This window comes from Gadus chalcogrammus, chromosome 2 (genome assembly GCF_026213295.1).
Source record: "Gadus chalcogrammus isolate NIFS_2021 chromosome 2, NIFS_Gcha_1.0, whole genome shotgun sequence".
Lineage (NCBI taxonomy): Eukaryota > Metazoa > Chordata > Actinopteri > Gadiformes > Gadidae > Gadus > Gadus chalcogrammus.
The window spans coordinates 2429855-2454065 of NC_079413.1; the positions used below are offsets into that span (position 1 = coordinate 2429855).

At 48.3% G+C, this 24211-nt stretch overlaps 1 protein-coding gene across 7 annotated transcripts in view; it reads left to right on the top strand.

The window, feature by feature from the left end:
* Positions 1-13425, top strand: part of asic2 (acid-sensing (proton-gated) ion channel 2) — a 266561-nt gene extending 253136 nt beyond the window's left edge. For all 7 annotated transcript variants that reach the window (XM_056612054.1, XM_056612071.1, XM_056612079.1 and 4 more), the window contains 7 exons: positions 1317-1467; positions 2994-3050; positions 8899-9052; positions 9931-10022; positions 11026-11105; positions 12134-12202; positions 13314-13425. In XM_056612054.1, the coding sequence (XP_056468029.1) occupies positions 1317-1467; positions 2994-3050; positions 8899-9052; positions 9931-10022; positions 11026-11105; positions 12134-12202; positions 13314-13415 (705 nt within the window). In that variant the 3' untranslated portion in view covers positions 13416-13425. The remainder of the gene's footprint in view (positions 1-1316; positions 1468-2993; positions 3051-8898; positions 9053-9930; positions 10023-11025; positions 11106-12133; positions 12203-13313) is intronic.
* Positions 13426-24211: the final 10786 nt, after the last annotated feature.

Consider the following 24211-nt stretch of genomic DNA (forward strand, 5'->3'; position numbering starts at 1 on the left):
GCTCAGGGATGGGGAGGGTGTGTGTGTGTGTGTGTGTGTGACTGTGTGTGTTTGTCTGTGTGTGCACAGGTGCGTGTGGTGTGTGTGTGTGTGTGTGTGCGCATGTGTCATTGTTTATGTGTTTACGTGTGTGTGCGTGTGTCTGTATGTGCGCGCTTGTGTGTGTCTGTATGTTTGCATGTGTTTGCGTCAATGTGTGCGTGCTTGTGTGTACGTGTGTGTGTGGGTATGTGTATGTGTATGTGCAGGTTTGTGTGCATTTGTGTACATGTGTGTGTGTGTGTGTGTGTGTGTGCACGCTTGTGTGTTCGTGTGTGTGCTTTTGCGTTTGTCTGTGTCTACATGTGTGTGTGTGTGTCTGATTACGTGTGTGTTTGAGAGTGTGTGCGCGTGCGTGTGTGTGTGTGTTTGTGGGGCAGCTCCTACCTGCGTGCTACAGCAGATGGTCTCTATGGTGTCCTGCTGTCTCGGTGTTCTGCAGCCAGGACAGTGGAGGCAACATTCGCTGGCGTCCGTCGCGTATTCTCACAGTATTATTTGTCGTGACTTGTTTTAATTATTATGGTTATTATATTGTTGTTGTGGTCATCGCCATCGCCATCACCACTGCTGCCAAATGACAGCACTAGTTTGGGGGGGGGACACGGGGAGGGGAGAGATGGAGAAATGGATGCCTCTTAGGTTCACGCAGTCCACAGTAGCCTGGGATGAACCAATGTATTTCTAAGGCCGCCGACCGAGGCTGCTTGGGGACGGACGGTTCGTGTCGCTGTGTGTTGTCAGACTGTGGTTTTTCCTTTGTGGAGGAACAGCGTTGTGAGTGCTGCTGGAACCAAAAGAAGGTCAGCAGAGATCGAGCAGGGATGGGGAGAGGAGACGGATGATGCATGATGGTTTACCCTCCCACTTGGTACTTTACAAGTGGATGCATTCCGGGTAACCGGGATAAAATTGCGATAGCAAGGACACCGCTGTGACACGCTCGACTGGGTTTGGCTTGTGTGTGAGTCTGTCTGTCTGTCTGTGTGTGTGTGTGTGTGTGTGTGTGTGTGTGTGTGTGTGTGTCTGTGTGTGTGTGTGCAGAGACCCTGACGAAATGCTTGAGGTGATGGTGAGAATATGTAAGGAAGAGAGAGAGAGAGAGAGAGAGAGAGAGAGAGAGAGAGAGAGAGAGAGAGAGAGAGAGAGAGAGAGAGAGAGAGAGAGAGAGAGAGAGAGAGAGAGAGAGAGAGAGAGAGAGAGAGAGAGAGAGAGAGAGCGCTACACAGTGCGGGCCTGTTTCCTCACCCGGGGGGCGTGTGCTCTCTCGTCTGCAGCTGACCTACTTGCCTCCCCCGTGGGGAGAGTGTGAATCCAAGGCCCTGGAGTCGGGCTACTTCCCGGCGTACAGCGTCACCGCCTGCAGGATCGACTGCGAGACCCGCTACATCGTGGAGAACTGCAACTGCAGGATGGTCCACATGCCAGGTGAGCCCCACTCAAAGGCCTGGTGAGCCCCCCCCCCCCCCGCTATGTGAGCCCCCCTAACATGACAGGTGAGCCCCCACAACTAACAGGTGAGCCCCCCCCCCCCAACCCGCTATGTGAGCCCCCACAAATGCCAGGTGACCCCCGATCACATGACAGGTGAGACCCCCACAACTGACAGGTCAGCCCCCCCCCCCCAAGCTATGTTAGCCCCCCTAACATGACAGTTGAGCCCCCATTAGAAGAGATGTGAGACCCTGTCACATGCCAAGTGAGCCCCCCTCAAAGCCCGAACAACTGACCGGTAAGCCCCCCACACCTGGCAGATGAGCCCCCCCGATAAGGGCAGATGAGCCCCCCCGAAAAGGGCAGATGAGCCCCCTTGCATCAAAAGGTTCTGCGGTCATGCTCGCCCTAAATCCTAAATTGAGCCATCATTCCAAATCTCTGCCAGGTCAGAACAGAGCCCTCCGATCGACCCGATAAACACTGGCACTACCATTGCTCTGTCCGCGCCCCCATCATCATTTCATCCTAAAATCTCCCGTCTGTTGAGGGCCTTCGAGCTCGGCCCTGAAAGAGCTTCACCAACGAGCCAAACAGCTAAGTGGACGGGGGAAAGTGATGCTGGCGTGAATGTGTCGTGCTTCACTCCGACACTGTCGAACCACCTCTAACACGGGGAAGCAGTCCTCGCCCTTTCCCTCAACACCACAACAAAGGAACAAACCCAAGGACTGGTGGATTCGGAGCTTGGCTCTCGTATTGACAGAGCGATCCGCTGAACAGAGGTTTCGAAGCAAGGTTTGCAGTATTTCTGTCCAATCGAAACGAGGAGGAACCTCTTATTGAGCGCACCCAGGCAACACTGGGGCTGGCATTTATGGGGCATGCACACACATACACACCCACACACTCATGCACACACACAACCACACACATAGACACAACCACACGTATACATAGCCACACACACACACACACAACCACACACACACACTCACGCACACACACACAACCACACACCTAGACACAACCACACGTATACATAGCCACACACACACACACACACACACACAACCACACACACACACACACAACCACTCACACACATACACAAAACTACACATGCACACACACAACCAAACACACACACACACACACACACACACACACACACACACAACTACACTCACACACAACCAAACACACACACACAACCACAAACACACACAAACACACACACACACACACAACTACACACACACACACACACACACACACACACACACACACACACACACACACAATGCAGCAACAGAAATCGTGTTGGAGATTGGGAGTTGGGAGTGTTGTCGGGGACAGGCCATTGTGCTTGTACACATCAACGTGATGCATGGCCCCCCTGCGGGGTGTATGGGGGTCTTCGATACAGCTCCTGGACTCATTTAACTGTTTGTTTGTACTCGCCGTAAAGAAAGCTCATTGATTAATGCGAGTTCTCCCCTGCTCCTAACCTCCTCCAGGAGACGCCAGTTACTGCACACCGGAGCAGTATAAAGACTGCGCTGAACCGGCCCTCGGTGAGTACACACGCTCTGCGCACGCGTGCACGCACACAAACACACACACACACACACACACAACCACAACACACACCAAACATCATGCACGCACACAACTACACACACATACACAAACATAACCACACACACATTAAAACACACACACACAAACACAACCACACACTCACATAAAAACACACACACACACACACACACACACACACACACGTACATCAACGTCCGTTCCACGTATTTAAGTAAGCAGAATAAATCAAGCTATTTTGACCGGCAGGCATGTTGATGCAATGACGGCCGTCGCGATGTGAATGAGGTCTCCCGATGTGCAGTGTACACCAGCTGAGGGGAGTATTACACACAGGAGGTCCTGCAGTCCTTAACCTGCGGGCTGCTTGAGTGCTGCGTGGGCATGCTGACATGAGGGACCAGTTGAAGAGCACATTTATTCTCGGCGAAGTCATGCAGAAGCCCACTTAGAGAAGGTATGACGGCAGGACAGTCTGGGCTTCCGGGGGCGATCGCATACTTACACTATACACGGAGGTTTAAATCGCTGGATTCTTAGGGTTTGGTCCACTTCATATAAAGCAGGCTTGCTCTGGGGTGAATTTCATTTTGTAGGGTTTGCAGAAACATGTCGTGTTACAGTATTTTCAGATGAAGGAAAGGTGTTTATACTTTTAACCGTAAAACATCAAATCACTTGTCCGAGGGAATCTGTGTGTCTCAATTCTCTTCTGCGTAAAAAAGCATGTGAGCATGTCTTCATGGTTAGATGAAAAAAAATTCTGACAGGTGTTGGATGAATGATCAGACAGACAGAAACAGAGGGACAGACAGACAGATAGACAGACAAAAGGAGGGGGTTCAATCGGATGAGAAGTGGGACGAAAAAGAAACAGGTTTTGCAAGACTGTTTATTTTGAAGATGATTCCATAGTGTGAGTGCTCATCATAGTGTGAGTGCTCATCTGTGGGGGCACTTGTCCTTCTGATCCAACTTATTAAGTTTCCTTCATATTCCACTTTATTGATCTGAGTCCCATGAATATCAGATGTGATGGCGTCATCGTGAGATTATCTAAATGTAATTTATTCCAAAGGATTTGTGTGTGTGTGTGTGTGTGTGTGTGTGTGTGTGTGCGTGTGCGTGTGTGTGTGTGTGTGTGTGTGTGCGTGCGTCTGGTCAGGTAAAGCGGTCCATCCTTGTGGAATTCAGTGGACTCATTCTCCTCCACAAATATCGAGTCTGTCCTCCACAAAATGGCCACCCTCTGTCCTCCTCGCAGCAGCCAAATCTTTTTTTATGAAACCACAACATGACCAATCACATCCCTCGGTTCTCCACAGCGCACCGGCCTCTGTAAGTGCTAGATTCTGTTTGGCCCTCACCTTGATATGGATTGTGAGTTACTTCTAAAGGAGGGTTCACATTTTTCAAGGAATTGTTCATTTTGAGGGACAAAAAGGAGCCAGTGGCACGGAGGCTTTCAGAACAGTCCCACACTGACATTGGAACCGGCCACCTGCTGAGAAACCAGGCGGGAAATGCACCTCCGCTCCAATCCACAGTGCATTTCCAAAGCTCTGAGCCACTGCTTTCCCCCGATCACAGAGAGCCGCTCACGCTGTGGCGTCTATTTCAGATAACCTTCCTTCGCCCGCCTCCCCTCGCTAGTGTTTTGTTCGCGGGCTCTCTTCCTCCGTCTCGCTTTTTCCTCGAACATTCCCTCCGTAATCGTCTTTGTTTTCGGAGCGATGAGGAATCACAACGTTCCGTCTGTGACGCTCACTCATAGACACTGGCATGTCGTACTCAACGTTACATTCAATGAAATGGAATGAAGTTGCGGTCGAATTAGAGAACTTAAATTGGCTGCTGTTTCGTTCACCCCCCAGCTGTCAGACCGTGTGTGTTTTTTCTGCGTCTCGGATTGTGTTTTTAATTGACGGCGCTCTGAACCGACGCTTTCGTTGTCTCAGATTGTACTGCGATTGTATTGTTGTTAAAAGTAATTTACATATAAACAATATAGGGGGAACAATGGTGAAATCCATCCTTTTGAATTCACAGACAATTTTCTGATGCATGCCAAGCAGCTCCAACGTGTCTGCTGTGTGACGAGTTTTCAAAACGTTAATTGGAATTCCAAACAGCGAAAAGTACCGCAATACATCGTAGGAAGCGCGTGTGCCTTAATGCCTGTTTCTGTGGACACCAACGCCGTGAAACGATCATCTGGCTGTTATGAATAAACAAATCAAAAATATACACGGATGCTTAATGGTGCTTTAGAGAACGCAGATTCCCTGTAAACAGGCTCATTGGCAGTGTGAGCAACATAGTTTGTAAGATCTTTATTTCGAGCGTATTTATAGTGTGTGGTGCAGAAGCTCAGTGACTAATGTACGGTAGACTGTTAGGAGTAAAAGCGGGTAAACACAGGGAATCTAATTGTCTTCTTTACCCACACTACCTTAATAAAAACAAGTCTGTCTATTTATTCTACCCTCTCTCCCACTCTCTAACCGAATGCATTAAACACTCATCAAGGGTGGAAATGTTATCTAGAGGGCCTGGGAGGGAAACAGCATTTGGGCTATTTATGTGTTGAGTGTTAAAGCAAAGACATAGAGTTAAGAAGACAACATTTACCCCCCCTCCCACACACACACAAACCCACACACGTAACCAGGGAGACATGAAGCCCCCCCCCTCCCTGTGCAATTACGTGACTGTGCGTCGCCTTGGGTTATTAGATCACAGTAGGAGGGGTGTGTTTGTGTGTGTCTGTCTGACTCTGTGTTTGTGTGTGTGTGTGTGTGTCTGTTTGTGTATGTGTGGGTCTGTCTCTGTGTGTGTGTGTGTGTGTCCGTCTCCGTGTGTTTGTGTGTGTGTCCGTCTCCTTGTGTATGTGTGTGTGTGTGTGTGTGTGTCCGTCTGTGTGTGTGTGTGTGTGTGTGTGTGTGTGTGTGTGTATGTGCGTCCATCTCCATGTGTGTGTGTGTGCGTGTGTGTGTGTGTGCCCTCCGCTCATCTGTTTACCGGCAGCTCGCTGTACCCCGGAGCAGCGCGCACATTGGCCAACTGCGCCGTGGAAGGGTGCGTTTGTTGGGGTGTGTGCGTGTGCGTGTGTGTGTGTGTGTGTGTGTGTGTGTGTGTGTGGGCGAAAGGATGCCCAACAGCGTTAACATTAGCGCCAGCGTCATTAGGGTGTGTGTGTGTGGGGGGGGGGGGGGGGGGGAGTGGTGCCCAGCATGGTTAGCTTTAGCGACGTTGTGTGTGTGTGTGTTTGTATGTTAGTGTGTGTGTGTGTGTTTGTATGTTAGTGTGTGTGTGGGTGGGGGGGGAGCATTAGCACCTGCGAAGTAGATGTGTGTCAGTTGGTGTGTGTGTGTCAGTTGGTGTGTGTGCAGGATTGTGTGTTTGTCAGTTGGTGTTTGTGTGTGTGTGTGTGTGTGTGTTTGTCAGCTGGTGTGTGTGAGTGTGTGTTTGTCAGTTGGTGTGTGTTTATATCTTAGTGTGTTTTTGTGTGTGTTGAGGGTGTATTGTGTCAGTTGGTTTGTGTGTAAATGTTAGTGTGTGTGTGTGTGTGTGTGTGTGTGTGTGTGTGTGTGTGTGTGTGTGTGTGTGTGTGTGTGTGTGTGTGTGTGTGTGTGTCAGTTGGTGTGTGAGTGTGTGTTTGTCAGTTGGTGTGTGTGTGCATATCTTAGTGTGTGTGTTTGTGTGTGTATGTGTGTCAGTTGGTGTGTGTGTGTGAGTTTGTAGTGTGTCAGTCTGGGTGTGTATTTGTTAGTGTATGTGTGTTTGTGTGTGTGTGTGTGTGTGTGTGCGTGTCAGCTGGGGTGTGTGTGTGGTGTCCTAGCCAGCAGTGAGCATGCGATTGGCTAGCCGTTCCGGCCCTAACGCCCGTGGATGAACTGTGTGTCATTCTCTGCAGGGAGCGGTTCTGCTCTGCTCTGTTCTGTTCTGTTCTGCTCTGCTCTGCTCTGCTCTGTTCTGCTCTGTTCTGTTCTGTTCTGCTCTGTTCTGCTCTGTTCTGTTCTGCTATGTTCTGTTCTGCCTTGTTCTGCTCTGCTCTATTCTGTTCTGTTCTGCTCTGTTCTGCTCTGCTCTGTTCTGTTCTGTTCTGCTCTGTTCTGTTCTGTTCTGTTCTGTTCTGCTCTGTTCTGCTCTGTTCTGCTCTGTTCTGTTCTGTTCTGTTCTGTTCTGTTCTGCTCTGTTCTGTTCTGCTCTGTTCTGCTCTGCTCTGCTCTGCTCTGCTCTGCTCTGCTCTGCTCTGTTCTGTTCTGCTCTGCTCTGTTCTGTTCTGCTCTGCTCTGCTCTGCTCTGTTCTGTTCTGCTCTGCTCTGCTCTGCTCTGTTCTGTTCTGTTCTGTTCTGTTCTGTTCTGCTCTGCTCTGCTCTGCTCTGCTCTGCTCTGCTCTGCTCTGTTCTGCTCTGCTCTGCTCTGCTCTGCTCTGCTCTGCTCTGCTCTGCTCTGCTCTGCTCTGCTCTGCTCTGCTCTGTTCTGTTCTGCTCTGCTCTGCTCTGCTCTGCTCTGTTCTGTTCTGCTCTGCTCTGCTCTGCTCTGCTCTGCTCTGCTCTGTTCTGCTCTGCTCTGCTCTGCTCTGCTCTGCTCTGCTCTGTTCTGTTCTGCTCTGTTCTGCTCTGTTCTGTTCTGCTCTGCTCTGCTCTGCTCTGCTCTGTTCTGCTCTGTTCTGTAAACAACCAATCACGCTGCAGGGATCAACATCAAGGCTGCGTGTGTGTGTGTTTGTGTTTGCTTCTTTAGTTGTGTTTGTGTATGTGTAAGTTTAAGTGTATGTGTGGGTCTGTGTGTGTGTATGGGCAGGCGTTTTTGTGTATGAATGTGCGTGTGCAGGTTTGTATATGCGTGTGTGTGTGTGCATGTGCAAGAGTGTGTGCACGTGTGCGTGTGTTTGCACTCGTGTGTGTGTGTGTGTGTGCGCGTGTGTATGTGTGCATGTGTGCGCCAGTGTGTTTGTGTTTGTGTGTCCCTGCGTGACAGAGTGTGATACATATATTCATAAAGAAAGTCCCTGGATGGTTTCCACCTTCCCTGCCAGACACAACAACATCATCTGTGTCCTCGTCCCCGCCGAGACAAGGCCCCCCCCGGGCGAGGGCTACCGTGACGCCGTTGTGTTCCTAAAGCCTTTAATCACAGTTAGTCTCGTGGGGCTGCACAGCCCGTAAAATATATAAGACACCCGCTGACCCCGAGCCCCCGAAAGGCAGAGAAAAACTCCCTTAATTAGCCAGGGGGAAACCTTGGGAACCTGGTGAGACAGCTCTTCTGTCTCCCCGCCCAGACCGTGGACTAACGCCGCCCCCTGTCCCCCTCGCACCCCCTCCCGGTCCCTCTCTCCCCCTCGCACGCTCTCGCCCCCTCTCTCCCTGTCCCCCTCTCTCCCTTTCTCTCTCCCCCCTCTCCCTCTCCTCCCCTCTGCCCCTCTCACTCTCTCTCTCTCTCTCTCTCCCCCTATCTCTCTTCCCATCCCTGTCTCTCTCCCCGCCTCTCCCTCTCCTCCCCTCTCTCCATCTTTCCCTGTCCCCTTCCCCCTCTCTCTCTCGCCCCCTATCTCTCCCCCTCACTCTCCCCTCTCTCCCCTCTCTTACTCTCTCCCCCTCCCTCTCCCCTCTCTCCCTCTCTCTCTCCTTCCCCCTCTCTTTCCCTCTCCTCCTCCCCTCTCTCCCCTCTCTTACTCTCGCCCTCTTCCTCTCTCCTCCCCTCTCGCCCTCCCTCTTCCCTCTCTTACTCTCGCCCTCTCCGTCTCTCCCCCTACCTCTTCCCTCTCTTACTCTCTCCCTCTCCCCCTCTCTCCGCCCCTCTCCCCCACTGCAGCCAAGCTGTCTGCGTCAGAGAGCGGTAACTGCATGTGTCGGACGCCGTGCAACATGACGCGCTACAACAAGGAGCTGTCCATGGTGAAGATCCCCAGCAAGACCTCCGCCCGCTACCTGGAGAAGAGGTTCAACAAGTCTGAGAAGTACATCACGTAAGAGGTCCCTCCCAAACCTTTCCGGCAGTGCCCTCTTATTCGACGTGACCTGAAACATGACTGTGATGGAGGTGATGTTGTCGTATGTCACTTCAGCCTGACTCTGCAGCTAGAGTTGGGTTAGGTGGGGTTTGTTTGTGACCGGAAGGTTGCTAGCTTGATCCCCGGTTCCTCCTAGCTGAGTGTTGAAGTCTCCCTGAGCAAGGCACCTCACCCTAACTGGCACTGCTCCTGACGAGCTGGCTGTCGCCTTGCATGGTTGACTCCGCCGTGAATGGTTGTCGCATTGGACCAAAGCGTCTGCTAAATGCTTTGAATGTAAATGAGTGGTTTATTCCACTAATATCACAGTTTCCAAGAATGATTAAATCTAAGTTACTTTCTTCTATGACCTAAGAGTTTATATCTTTCGACTAAAGCAGCTGAAGTGAAACTATTCTTCAGCGGTGCCCGGACCGTATCGTTTCTGTGTTGTCAAGGAAACATCTGGTCGATAGTTGTGTTTAGGAGTGATGGATTCGTGGCGCATTGATTTGCCAACTGTTAAAAGGCAGAGTTGACTCGTTATCGGAAAACAACGCGCACCTTCTGAACGTTATCGACCCATCAGGACCACGTATTCAGAAACACTGTTGTATAATATCATTATATAAATAATAGATAAGGTTAGGATTATTATCGTAACCATAATGGTTATAAAGGTCATGCTGTATTGTACGGTAGCTATAGCAGAGTCTCTTATAGACACATGAGCTCCAGGACCGAGCAGGAGATCGAGCTGTAGCTGGACCCCCGGACCCTGGCCTGACGACCTGACCTGACCCCCTGACCCCTGACCCCTGACCTGACCCCCTGCTGTGTGTGGCGTTCCACAGGGACAACATCCTGGTTCTGGACGTGTTCTTCGAGGCTCTGAACTACGAGACCATCGAGCAGAAGAAGGCTTATGAGGTCGCTGGCTTACTAGGTTAGTTATTCCCCTTGGCCTAAACCCCCCACCCCCACCCTGCACCTCCAGCACCACCCCTTACCTCCACCTCCACCTCCCCCAACACCCACAACTCCCCTCCAACCCCCCACGTCCACCTTCTACCTCCACCTACACCACTCACCTCCAGCCCCCAAAACCTCCATCTCCTACCTCCACCACCCACCTCCATCCCCCAAAACCTCCATCTCCTACCTCCACCACCCACCTCCATCTCCTACCTCCACCACCCACCTCCATCTCCTACCTCCACCACCACCTCCACCTCTTACCTCCACCACCCACCTCCACCTCTTACCTCCACCTCCCAGGTCCATCCATCTTATTTCTCGTTCTGTTCCTCCTCCCGTCCTTCACTCCTTTATTGTTGCGCGGTTCATTCTTCCTCTTTACGCTTAATCCAGCGCCTTGTGTTCTCCTCGTGTTCTCCTCGTGTTCTCCTCGTGTTCTCCTCGTGTTCTCCTCGTGTTCTCCTTGTGTTCTCCTCGTGTTCTCCTCGTGTTCTCCCTCGTGTTCTCCTCGTGTTCTCCTCGTGTTCTCCTCGTGTTCTCCTCGTGTTCTCCTCGTGTTCTCCTCGTGTTCTCCTCGTGTTCTCCTCGTGTTCTCCTCGTGTTCTCCTTGTGTTCTCCTCGTGTTCTCCGCGTGTTCTCCTCGTGTTCTCCGCGTGTTCTCCTTGTGTTCTCCTCGTGTTCTCCTCGTGTTCTCCTCGTGTTCTCCTCGTGTTCTCCTCGTGTTCTCCTCGTGTTCTCCTCGTGTTCTCCTCGTGTTCTCCTCGTGTTCTCCTCGTGTTCTCCTCGTGTTCTCCTCGTGTTCTCCTCGTGTTCTCCTCGTGTTCTCCTCGTGTTCTCCTCGTGTTCTCCTCGTGTTCTCCTCGTGTTCTCCTCGTGTTCTCCTCGTGTTCTCCTCGTGTTCTCCTCGTGTTCTCCGCGTGTTCTCCTCGTGTTCTCCGCGTGTTCTCATGTGTTCCTCTTCTGTCCACCAGGGGACATCGGGGGTCAGATGGGGCTGTTCATCGGCGCCAGCATCCTCACCATCCTGGAGCTCTTCGACTACGCTTACGAGGTCAGTGCTTCAACGCACACACTCCCCTGACACACACACAGACACAGAGAGACACACACACAGACACACACAGACACAGAGAGAGACACACACACACACACAGACACAGAGAGAGACACACACACACACACACACACACACGCACGCACAGACACACACACTGACTGACTGACTGACTGACTGACACACTCACTGACTGACTCTTCCTCGTTGTGCCCTTTTCCTCAAACACGTCACGTCACTCCCCTCACACTCGCAGGGAGGTCCGTTTGATTCCGAGATACGGGCTAATGCCAGGTGCCCACGCATGTGCACACACACAACGCACACACACCGCGGGTCCGCCCACCGCACACACACACACACCGCACACACACACACACACACCGCAATCACACAGCAAGTACGCACGCAGCATCAATCTTCCCAGAGCAACTTCCCTTCGGCTTCGGGCTCTGACAGTTTGCGGTTTAGTTCGCCGTTTCCTTTTCAGCGAGAGGCCGTACAAACTGTCGGCGAGCTGACAGCCTGGACAATGGGCTTCTAATTAAAGGGACATGATTTCCCCCTCAAAGCCCGGCCTCTGACTGACAGTCCCCATTGAAGGAGCTCCACTTTACACCACCCGGCTCAACTGCCTCCCGGCACAGTGCTTATTGTACCGTTTAGATTTATTTTACTTTCCTTCACCAAAAACAATGTAATTGTCGCGTTCCCCCGGGTTATTGAAAACAGACCTACAGGGGGAGGGGTGGGGGGGGGGGGGGGGGGGGGGGGGAGGTGAATGTCTTCCACTGAAGTTCTTGTGTGCGTGTTAAGTATCGCAATTAGGGGGCGATCCTGCAGTTTAATTAGTTCCAGCCTTGACGCCACTAATTAATACTCATGCTTTATGGTGGCACTTTGATGGACATCTCACACACACACACACACACACACACACACACACACACACACACACACACACACACACACACACACACACACACACATACTAACCAACACACCTCTCTTGTTTTCCGGTCCAGGTGCTGAAGGACAGGCTAATGGACTTGCTGGGCAGCGATGAGGAGGACGAGAATCATGCAGAAGATGTGGTAAGATCATTCTCTCACTCTCGCTCCCTCTCTCTCTCTCGCTCTCTCGCTCTCTCTCTCTCTCGCTCTCGCTCTCTTGCTCTCTGTGTCTCTTTCCCCCTCTCTCTCTTTCAGTTCTGTAGTTCTGTAGATAGAGTTATTAACTCTAGTATTAATGGCTTTTAAACAACAAATGTAGACAAAAATATTTCCTGGAATAAACCATGTTCCAGGCATTAACCCTGTGCGGTCTAGCATTGCCTGACCACACAGGTAGTTTTATTGTTGTTTGTGTAACAATTGCTTAGTGCAGGCGTTAGTTTAGACTGTAGTAAGAGAGAGCAGGATTTAGAACCAAAAAAACCTCCCTTCCCTCTCTGCTCCCTCCCTCCCTGCGTCTCTCCACCAATGAGAAGTGCTTCATTACAGCGTGTGATTGGCAGGAAGAACGGATTCCCTGACCCAATCAGGGAGGAGCTGCGTTGATTGTCTCACACAGTGGCAGAGGCCCACTCCACTTGACACAGTTATCATCACAGTTGATTTCACTCCCTAATAACTCACGGATGGCTAGACCGTCTAGACCGCCAGACAAAACGCTCCTAAATCGTACGGACAGCCCTGTTAACCTAGTGAACTCGACGAGAGTACCTCCCGGCCGCATGGTTCACCGGGGCCGGGCGCGTACCATTAAGGCCCGGGGGTTTGATTTCCGTCCGTGGTCCTTTGCTGCATGTCTTAACTTCCTGTCTTCCTCACTCCACAATAAAAAAGGATAAAACCTTCAAAAAATAAATCTTAAAGGTTTCATAATTTATACCACCAGCTGTGAGTGGATTAGCCGTTAAAAGCCGTTTCGAAAATTGGCCTATTCTGCCATAACAAGTGGGCGTGTCCACGTAGATGTGTGCTGGATAGATCAGTCTACCAGCCTACCCAGTGGGCTGTAGTCAACGTTGCTCGTCATCTATCCATCCGTACACCTAGGTGGACACGCCCACTTGTGATGTCAGAAGAGACCGATTTTCTAAACTGCTAAGAGTACCTTACGATCATATTGGAAACCGCACGACGTCTGGACGCATAGGATCCGATCCTACCCAGCATCCTCTCTGTCTCCCCCCCCCCCCAGAGTTCCTGTGACCCCCTACCGAACCACTCGGAGTCCATCAGCCACACGGTGAGCGTGCCCCTGCAGACCACCCTGGCCACCCTGGAGGAGATCGCCTGCTGAGGGGTCGCGACCGGGGGGTGGTGCCGCCGCCGCCGCCGCCGCCGCCGGCGGAGGAGGAGGAGGAGGTGGAGGTGGAGGAGGACGAGGAGGAGGTGGAGGAGGAGGAGGAGGTGGAGGAGGAGGAGGAGGTGTGGGGGAAGAGGAGGTGGAGGAGGAGGAGGTGGGGGGTGGCGGGGGCGGCGGGAAAGGAGGTGACCTCCACCGGAACTCACTGTACCTCACTAGAGCCGGGAGGGGGTTCCATCAGGAGGAGACGCACCAGGTGATAGCGGCAGGGAGGGGGGGGGGAGGGGGTGGTGAGGAGGAGGAGGAGGGGGGGGGGCGATGAAGGTGGTTCTGGTCCCGGGACATTGCCGCGGACGGAAGGATCCGGAACGTGCGCTACTCTCTTCCTCGAGGGCGTGCAGGCGAGGAGGTGCCCTCCTCTTCCTCTTCTGGGCTCCGGAGGGAACGGATGTGTGGCTCTGCACACACATGCACACACTTACACACACACTCCAGCACATGAACACACATGTGCACATACCCACACATACACAAACACAAACACACACTTGCATACACACACACACACACACACACACACAGACACACACTCGTGCATACACCCATGCATACACAAACACAGACACACACTAACGTACATACGTGCATACATACGCACACACACACCGATCCACCTTCACATGCACACACACACAAATTGCCAGAGAAACGGCGAGACAGACGGACTGAAACACAGACTCTGCCTGCGGAGCCGCCCTTGGCAGGGGAGCTTCTCATCCCCGTAAAAAAAAAGTCAAACAAAACACAAAACAAGGGTTTCATGCAAGTCACTCACTGCCAAATGTACTGTACCATAACGGTTTCGTATTGTCTGACCCCGCATGTGGCCTCTTCAAGATTCATTCTCTCGCTCTTTTTATCTACGGTTTATGGCTCTCTCTGTTTCACTTTTTCTCCCTGTCTCTTTCTCTCCGTCTCTCCCTCTTTCTGTCTCCATGTCTCCGACTCTATCTTCCTTTTTTCAGTCCCCCTCTCTCTGTCTCCCTCTTTCGCTCTCTGTCTCCCTACCTCAGTCTCTCTCTCTCTCCCTATCTCTGTCTCCCTCTTTCTCTCTTTGTCCCCCTCCCTCTCTCTCCCTCTCTGTCTCTTTGTCTCAGTCTTTTCTGATGCTGACTGCTGACAGGACTGCACTGTTGTGTTCCCAGTACATGTTTCCATTCTTCATGTGCTGAAATAAACATGTGCCCCATTTGCAGCTTTCCCCAGCAGAGCCCACCACTAAACGGGCCCCCTCGAGTTCAGAATGTACAGACGGGACAGTATTTATTTATTTATTTATTGGGTTTACTTATTTATTTCCATTTTTCGCGTTACTAACGTTAGTGGTTAACTGATGAAATGTGTGTCTTTGTTCGCTCATTATTTCTGGAAAACCAAGCCAATTAGTGCAGTAAAATGCTGCGTGGAGCGCAACAGTCCCGGTTTTTTGATTTGCGTTGCTCTTGAGGACTCTGTGTGGGGACAGAGAGGCGGTATGACGTGTCTTAATAATGAGTGTTGATGCTGGGCCAATTATCCTCACCGCATTAGGCTTTCATTCATCAAGGAAAGTGTTTATTAAAATGAATACGTACGATTCCCTGCTCCACGCGGTTTGCGCACAAGCGGACTACATACAAACACTGGGTCTGTGGGCGAAGGGAAACACAGACTGCTGTGTTATGGTGTAAATATCAGTCTCCTACTTTGACAAAATACAAAAAAGAAAAGGCAGCATTCCCAACAAGAGCAGGTCAAGTCCTGTCTCCTCCTGGGCAGAGCTCTGAGCAGCACGCTGGCCAATCAGGCAGGGTGACGAAGGAGCACCAGGACACACTGTTTGAACCGAATCTACAAACACCCGCCATTTCCAACACTTCAGTTCACTTAGTGCTGCTTCTCGCCAGCGCCATTTGGTTAAAAACAGGATTCTTCTCACATTTTTGTCCTCCACAGACCAAATTAAAGTAAGACAGCGAGAGAGAGAGAGAGTATCGCACCCCTCGTTAGATTGAGAAACCAGGGATGCTCGGCGTGTATAAACATTTCGGTAATTAAAATAATTTCAAACCTGGCCTACGGCTGCAGTCGTAAGAAAGTTTTGACAAAAAGTAATGGCCACAGTGGAAAAGTCTTTATAAGCTTTTTTTTATAAAAAACACTACAATCTTTAAAGAAGAATAAAGGGCACAGCAACGTGGCAGTGGTGGTGTCACCTATAGCCTCAAGACACTCCTCACCTTCGCACCGGGATGAAATCCATGGAACAGAATTGTACAAATTAAAAGCGTGTGCACAGGTTATGTCGTCTTCGAGAAGGCTGACTGCAAAAGGTACTGCAAAAGGTGGAACGCCTTGTTAAATATCACATTCTTCTTGTTGGTTGTTTTATTTACAGTATAACCCTGCTTTTTTTTACGCACCAGACACACCAATATCTCTGTTTGGAACTCCGAAGTTAAAGCTTGTTTTCAGAAAGTGTTTGGCTCTTACAGTGAAGGGCCAAGCGGGATTTGGTTTGGACCATGTTCTCCATGGTTGTTTTAGCATGGTCGCTACATCACAGGTGAATGAGTCCGCTTTTTGTGTTTGGTTGATCTGCTGTCGCTGTGTTTGACCTGATGATGGTGAGGCTACAGACCGGCCCTGAGTTGACCTGGCCTCGATGTAGAAAGCACTAAGGAACTCCTGGCTTTACATCAGCTGTCGGGCTGGCTGTTTCTCCATTCCTGGGAGCCTTGAGTCTTAACGTTTTATTTTAGGTTTGTTTCTTGTATTTTCTTTTGCTTCGGTTGTTACTGCAGAGCAGCGTTTTTTTCTCATTGTGTGATGAAACATTGAGTATGTGTTTTTAATGTGGAAACTATTAAATGAAAAGTCTTATTTTGCAGCTTTGCCGTGTCCTGTCTTGTGATGCCTGTGCCCACGCAGAAACGAGTCACAGTCACAAATAAAAAAAGGAAGATAACTTCTTTCAACTGTCTGCTAGCATCAGCTGTGGCCTAAAGTGCTGTTTTCCCAACACCATTTCCCAGCGAGCTGACCTGAGCCGACCTGGTTTGCAGAGGGAAAATGTGCCCAACCTTATCTTGTCAACTCTGATTATATTCCAGTCAAAGGATTGGATTAAACTTGAGACCTCCTGCGGGCACCGTGAACAGTGCAAATTTATAAGACACTTGTTTGGAAGCTCACCGATTTGGTGAGCGACTTTTAAGGGTAATTCGTTCGTGATTCAGACGTGCCTCTATTGGGATAACCGGATTCTCCATTTTGTGATTTTGTTATCCTAAGCGACTGACACTGAGTACAGATAAGTTGTCATTAAGGAGCGGGAAGGAGTCAGGCATCTTGCCCAAGGATTCCTACTAAATGGGCTTTGGACATTGAGAATCCAACTCCGGGCTGGCAATTGTGCTCCCATGTGCTCTTATTGAAGGCAATTGGGTCTTTCTGTCTCCCAAAGTGTCTGCAGCGGAGTGGAGTCTAATCCGTTCCAGCAGATCCTTCCTACCTTCCCAGCCTTAGTCCGGTCCGGCGTTGCCTTTTATCCATCAGGACACCGCATGGCTTTTAAGGTTTCACATTAGACGTCCTGAGGCGACGCCAGCCTCTGTTCCCGAGCCGATGTTACAGAGCATCGCTAGGATTATGTGCTCTCATTTACGATGCTGTGTGTGTACCTCTTGAGAGAGAGGGGGAGAGAGAGAGAGAGCGGAGGAGAGAGAGAGAGAAAAGAGAGGTTGAGAGAGAGAGAGAGAGAGTGAGAGAGAGCACTAAGTAGAGCGAGAGCCAAGGAGAGAGAGAGAGATCTAAGGAGAGAGAGAGGGAGAAGGAGAGAGAGAGGTTGAGAGAGGGAGTGAGCTATGGAGAGAGAGAGAGAGAGAGAGAGAGAGAGAGAGAGAGAGAATTAAGCAGAGAGGAAGATCTAAGGACACAGAGAAAGAAAGGGGGAGAGTGAGAGATTGAGAGAGAGATAAGGAGAGAGAGATATAAAACGCATTCACCAGTTAAATATGACTGGGAGGATTATGGATAGTGAATTTAATTGTACTATGTGTTAATGCGATTCCATCCGTGTCGATTTTAATTACAGTGTATTTAGTATGTTGAGCGAGTACTTGAAATGTGTGTGCGTGTGTGTGAGAGAGAGTGTGTGTCTTATTCAGGGAGCTACAGCTGCACCTCACGACTCCACCAGTTCATTGCTGTTTCCGCGGCAGAGTTTGAGTTGGAGCACCATCCTATGCTTCTAGTGTGTGTGTGCGTGTGTCAGTGTGTGTGAGTCTGAGGCTTGTCTGTCAGTGAGTGTGTGCTTGCCCTGTTCATTATTCATGGTTCATATCCCCTAGCCTCTGGATCATGATTTGGATAAGGACCACTGCTCCTCCATCAGCCAATCAGCATGCAGCAGGTGGCACAGACCATTTAAGGTGAGGATGGGAGTGGCCTAGCTCATAGCTATCGTTTACTCTCCAAACCTCAGCCCACTTGATAAAGACTCCCCTGATATTCCTCTGAAATTAGAGAGAAAGGCTTTTGACGATGGAAAAGGATTTGTTACGTCCAATTAAATGTCATGGGCAATCAGATATAATGGTGAGCAGAACATGACCCACGGCTGGGGTGGGAAAATATTATTCCGTTTTATAGTCTTGCTCGTTGGCCTGGAAGGCCTGCAATATTGCGTCGGTTTGGTTTTCAAAATTGAAGTTATTTCAAAGCAGCATCAATATTAGTGTTATGTCAAACTGTGATTTATTTCTTGTCAAAAATCATCAGTCAAAAGTATCACAAAGGTTTGGCTTTTTCACTGCAGTCACACAACCTAACAACCCGCACTGTGACACGATGCCAAAGCATTGTTATTTAAGACTTGACCAGAACCCTGGTGTGTGCTGTTTGTACGTTTGTGGCCCTCACCTGTGACCAAAGGCTGAATCCTACATGATCACATTTCATTGTTTGTTGCTTTAGAATTCAGCGTGTCCCCTTCCTCCGGGAAATCAATTGAACTGGTCCAGAGAACTGATGCAAATGAAAAGATTTTGTGTGTATGTGTATGTGTGTGCGTGTGTGTGCGTGTGTGTGTGTGTGTGTGTGTGTGTGTGTGTGGGTGTGTGTGTGGGTGTGTGTGTGTGTGTGTGTGACACAAGAGATTTTCTAAATTGGAACACATTCAAATACGGATGAATGAGCTTCTAATCAAATTGTTGTCTTGTGTGTTTATCATAGACTATAAAATAGGTGTGTGTGTGTGTGTGTGTTTGTGTCTGTGTAATATATTATAAAATAGATGTGTGTTTGTGTGTGTGTCATAGACACTATAAAGTAGGTACGTTTGTGGCCCTCACCTGTGACCGATGGTTGAATCCTACATGATCACATTTCACAGTGTTGCTTTCGCATTCAGCGTGTCACCTTCCTCCGGGAAATCAATTGAATTGGTCCAGAGAACTGATGCAAATGACAAGATTCTCCCATCCTTCCGTACGTGTCAATTTTCAATTTAAACCTGCCTGCAGTGTGTGTGTGTGTGTGTGTGTGTGTGTTGCGTGTGTGTATGTGTGTGTGTGTGTGAGATAAGAGATTTTCCAAATTGGAACACATTCAAATACGGATTAATGAGCTTCTAATCAAATTGTTGTTTGTGTGTTTATCATAGACTATAAAATAGGTGTGTGTGTGTGTGTGTGTGTGTGTGTGTGTGTGTGTCTTTGTGTCTGTGTAATATATTATAAAATAGATGTGTGTGTTTGTGTGTGTCATAGACACTATAAAGTAGGTGTGTGGGTGGGAGGGTATTTATGTGTGTCATAGACTCTATAACGTAGGTGTGTGTGTGTGTGTGCGGGGCTGTGTGTGTGGGTGGGAGTGTATTTATGTGTGTGTCATAGACTTTAAAAAGTTTGTGTGTGTGTGTCTCAGTTGTTTATCTTGTCCTGTCTCATTATTTCACCTGTAGGGGGTGTCTGATCTAGGAAAATCACAGCCCAGTAAACCCTTTGGAAAGGTTCTCTGGGCCTGAAAATTAAATTGTCTCTCTCCTACTCTTTCTGCCCGCGTGCTCGTGTGTGCTAGTACGTGTGTGTGTGTGTGTGTGTGTGTGTATGTGTGTCGTGTTTGTGTGTGTGTGTGTGTGTGTGTGTGTGTGTGTGTTTGTGTGTGTGCGCACGCACACGTGTGTCCCACACGCTCATCCCCGCGATATGTTCCTGGTTGCAGGCAGAATGAAAATGTAATTGGGTGAGATTGGTGTGTGTGGGGTCAGCCCTCTGCCACGGGGGCAGGGGGTGCAGATAAGATATGATTAGATAGAAACACAGATGGCCGCTCGCTTGCTCTATTCCCAGACGCAATCTTCCCGATCGATACATCGTTAACTCTATCACTGTGACTCCGTGCCAAACACAGCAAATATATCGGTGCCTAAAGTTGTGTTTGGGCTTTGTCCCACAGCAAGCCTATGAGGGTGTTCATTAAAACGGAGTCAGACTTGATCCTTATTGTCAAGTTATTACTTATTAGTTGTTGGCATTTTATCATGGACATAAGCCTCGCCAGAGGCATGTGCATAGAATACATCTGTGTAGATTCTGCCATCTAGTGGTTCTGATAGTTTCCCTTAATATTTAAATTTCTGCATATGTTCATTCAGAAAAGAAAAATACTATATATACATATAAACATGCATATATATTAATATTTGCATAACCTTTATGTAGCCTTAATCAGTTTGCGGCTCATTGGCCTAACGAGACACACCTGTTGACGCTGCTGCCGCCACGTCAATTAAACAGCAACACCTGCACCAATTATCTTCTGACCAATCACAGTAGCAGACGGGGGAGACGAGCTGTGGGAGGATTGAAGAGTGATTAAGGCGCACAGGTATACCATCTGCTACGCCCACACACCACACACACACACACACACACACACACACACACACACACACACACACACACACACACACACACACACACACACACACACACACACACACACACACACACACACGGTGCAGCCTAGGGCACCTCCACAAAGAGGTTTTTCTTTTTTAAATACGCGGTTTTGTACCGAAGAGGATTAGGAACATATGTGATTATCTTTTCAATAATGAAGTCAGAATTCTGATTTTACTCTCAGAATCCTGACTCATAATTCAGATGTGGCCCTGATCCTCTTCCGTGCCGTGAGTCCACGGTGGTTCTTGAAAACGAATGCGTTTAGCTGAGGTTTTGCCTTTCATCCACACGACAACAGAAGTTTTTAAAACCGTCTTTCAGATTGGATTTTTTTGAAAATGTAGCCGTCTCGTAGCCGTGTAGACGGGCCAAACCATAACCTCGATGACAACAGCCTTGAGTAGAAAGCCGTTTGTTCTGTGGCAGGAATTTTTTGAAAATGCAGCAGAAAAACATATTTTTAAAAAAGCCTCCAGCGTCGTGTGACCTGGGCCCTCGGAAAAAGTAAATTACAATACAAGACTCAGCCCTCCCAAAGGGCACTGCAAGCTGTTGATCAAGTGACCACAACACATTCATTATATCCCTGTTCGTGTCAGCCTTGAGTAATGCCTTCAATAAGCAGGACCAGTTTGGCTTTCCTCTAGCTGTTTCTAGGAACACAACCTCAGCATCGTGTTCACGTTGTCCTGTCTTGGTGCGGTGTGTGTTGGAGGAACACAGTCGCCCCAGATGGAGAGCATATGGCCGTCCTCCTAACTAAGCAGCCAATTTGTTTCTTCTCGGTAATGAAAGCCCGCAGATCTGAGGGCAGCTCCCTCCGTCATCGCAAACCTCTGGCTGACCGGCTGCGGTACAGTCTCCTCTAATTAGATTCGTTGCTGCTTGATTTTTTTAATGGAAAGCGGACCGAGAGACCCCCCGCGGGCACCTCACCGGTTAATTAGGTGAGCGAGAGCTGGAGAACGTGAGACATGGGATGATGAACTACAGTAAGTGCCTCCTGTTAAAAATGAGTTGGGCAGGAGTTACTTTGACAGGGAATCAACAGGCATGGGAAATCGTTTTTCTGCCCCAATTACAGCAAAGGCTAGGCCAGGCTTTCAGTTATAGCGTGGGCTGACACAAAGGTACCGTTGTTTTCTGGAGTTATGGGGTTTGGCGACGCAGTGTGAAAACAGCGTGTCAGCGCACCTTTTATGAGTCCAATCAGCCCCCATGCTTGTGTTTATTCCAGCGGCTCTCTTGTGTAAAATATTGTTTTTCGGTTGAATTCCAGCTCTCTGTGACACTAGCAGGATCCTTTCTTCCTCCTTGTTTCGGTTTCCACCGCCTCATGTCAGTAAATCAGGCAAATCAGTGCTGGCTTTATTCCTGGTATAGAAAAATTGAAGCGATAGCAAACCGAAAAGTTTTTTTTGCAAATGGCTGTGAATCTCATGCACAGTTACGAATTACCAGTTTGTGGCTTTAATATCTCGAAATGTTTGAATATTTGCTAGCAATGGAACGGAACAGGACAATAGCTATGGCCCAGTCCGAAATCACTTACTTATGCCCTATAAAGTGAGTAAATATCCATCATACATCCAGGTGGACAAGGCCACTTGTGATGTCACTAAAACACGGAAAAGGCAGGTTTTCAAACAATATAATAGGGTATCTTTGAAAGTGTTTGATGAGCATTACAAGCCGTTATGTGATTTGTGGACATGCACAAGTGTGCGTGTCCACCTAATAGCTTGTCGCATGTCACACCTGGTGGTATAATAGGGGTCCTTTAAATCACATGTAAGTGGGTTCTATAATAAGCCTCCATAAATCTTGACCCATAAAAGGTTGTTGTCTCCCATGGAAAGTGGGTAATTTTCTCTCTTAAAATAATAATAATAATAATAATACATTTTATTTTGTAGAGCACTTTGCATTTGTCGATCGGATGCATTCTGATCTGACGAGCCTAAATGTTCTTGGATAGTTCTCTTCTGATTTTATTTGGACCCCAGGAAGACTAGTCTGCTGCTTCTGCATCACTAATGGGGATCCACAATTAACACTAAACAACTTTACCTCCCTTTCTGCCTTTCTCTCTCTCTCTCTCTCATGCTTCTGCTCTTCTCTCTCTCTCTCTCTCTCTCTCTCTCTCTCTCTCTCTCTCTCTCTCTCTCTCTCTCTCGGAGGATTAATTTTATGTCATGAATATTCATTTATATTAAAAAAAAAAAAACAGGGGGTAACTGTCGTTTTTTATTGGTCGTCATGAAAAAAAACATAAGGGGGAACACTGTCGTTTTATTCTGGCCGTTTGAAAAAAACATAAGGGGTAACACTGTCGTTTTTTCTGGCCGTTTTGAAAAAAACATAAGGGGTAACACTGTCGTTTTTTCTGGCCGTTTTGAAAAAAAACATAAGGGGTAACACTGTCGTTTTTTCTGGCCGTTTTGAAAAAACATAAGGGGTAACACTGTCGTTTTTTTCTGGCCGATTTAAAAAAACATAAGGGGTAACACTGTCGTTTTTTTCTGGCTGATTTCAAAAAAACATAAGGGGTAACACTGTCGTTTTTTTGGCCGTTTTGAAAAAAACATAAGGGGTAACACTGTCGTTTTTTCTGGCCGATTTGAAAAACATAAGGGGTAACACTGTCGTTTTTTACTGGTCGTCATGAAAAAAAACATAAGGGGTAACACTGTCGTTTTTATTTGGTCGTCATGAAAAAAACATAAGGGGTAACACTGTTGCTTTTTACTGGTCGTCATGAAAAAAAACATAAGGGGTAACACTGTCGTTTTATTGTTCGTCATGAAAAAAACATAAGGGGTGACACTGTCGTTTTTTATTGGTCGTCGTGAAAAAAAACATAAGGGGTAACACTGTCGTTTTTAATTGGTGGTCATGAAAAAAAACATAAGGGGTAACACTGTTGCTTTTTATTGGTCGTCAGGAAAAAAAACATAAGGGGTAACACTGTCGTTTTTTAACACTGTCGTTTTTTTCTGGCCGTTTTGAAAAAAAAAGGGGTAACACTGTCGTTATTTTCTGGCCGTTTTGAAAAAAACATAAGGGGTGACACTGTCGTTTTTTTCTGGCCGTTTTGAAAAAAACATAAGGGTAACACTGTCGTTTTTTTCTGGCCGTTTTGAAAAAAACATAAGGGGTAACACTGTCGTTTTTTTCTGGCCGATTTCAAAAAACATAAGGGGTAACACTGTTGCTTTTTTGGTCGTCAGGAAAAAAAAACATAAGGGTAACACTGTCGTTTTTTTTCTGGCCGTTTTGAAAAAAACATAAGGGGTAACACTGTCGTTTTTTTCTGGCCGATTTGAAAAAAACATAAGGGCTAACACTGTTGTTTTTTACTGGTCGTCATGAAAAAAAACATAAGGGGTAACACTGTCGTTTTTATTTGGTCGTCATGAAAAAACATAAGGGGTAACACTGTCGTTTTTATTGGTCGTCATGAAAAAAAAACATAAGGGGTAACACTGTTGCTTTTATTGGTCGTCAGGAAAAAAAACATAAGGGGTAACACTGTCGTTTTTTAACACTGTCGTTATTTTCTGGCCCATTTAAAAAAAACATAAGGGGTAACACTGTCGTTTTTTTCTGGCTGATTTCAAAAAAACATAAGGGGTAACACTGTCGTTTTTTTCTGGCCGTTTTGAAAAAAACATAAGGGGTAACACTGTCGTTATTTTCTGGCCGTTTTGAAAAAAACATAAGGGGTAACACTGTCGATTTTATCATTTGAACTAAAGGTGAGTGTTTGGCTTAGGTCAGGAG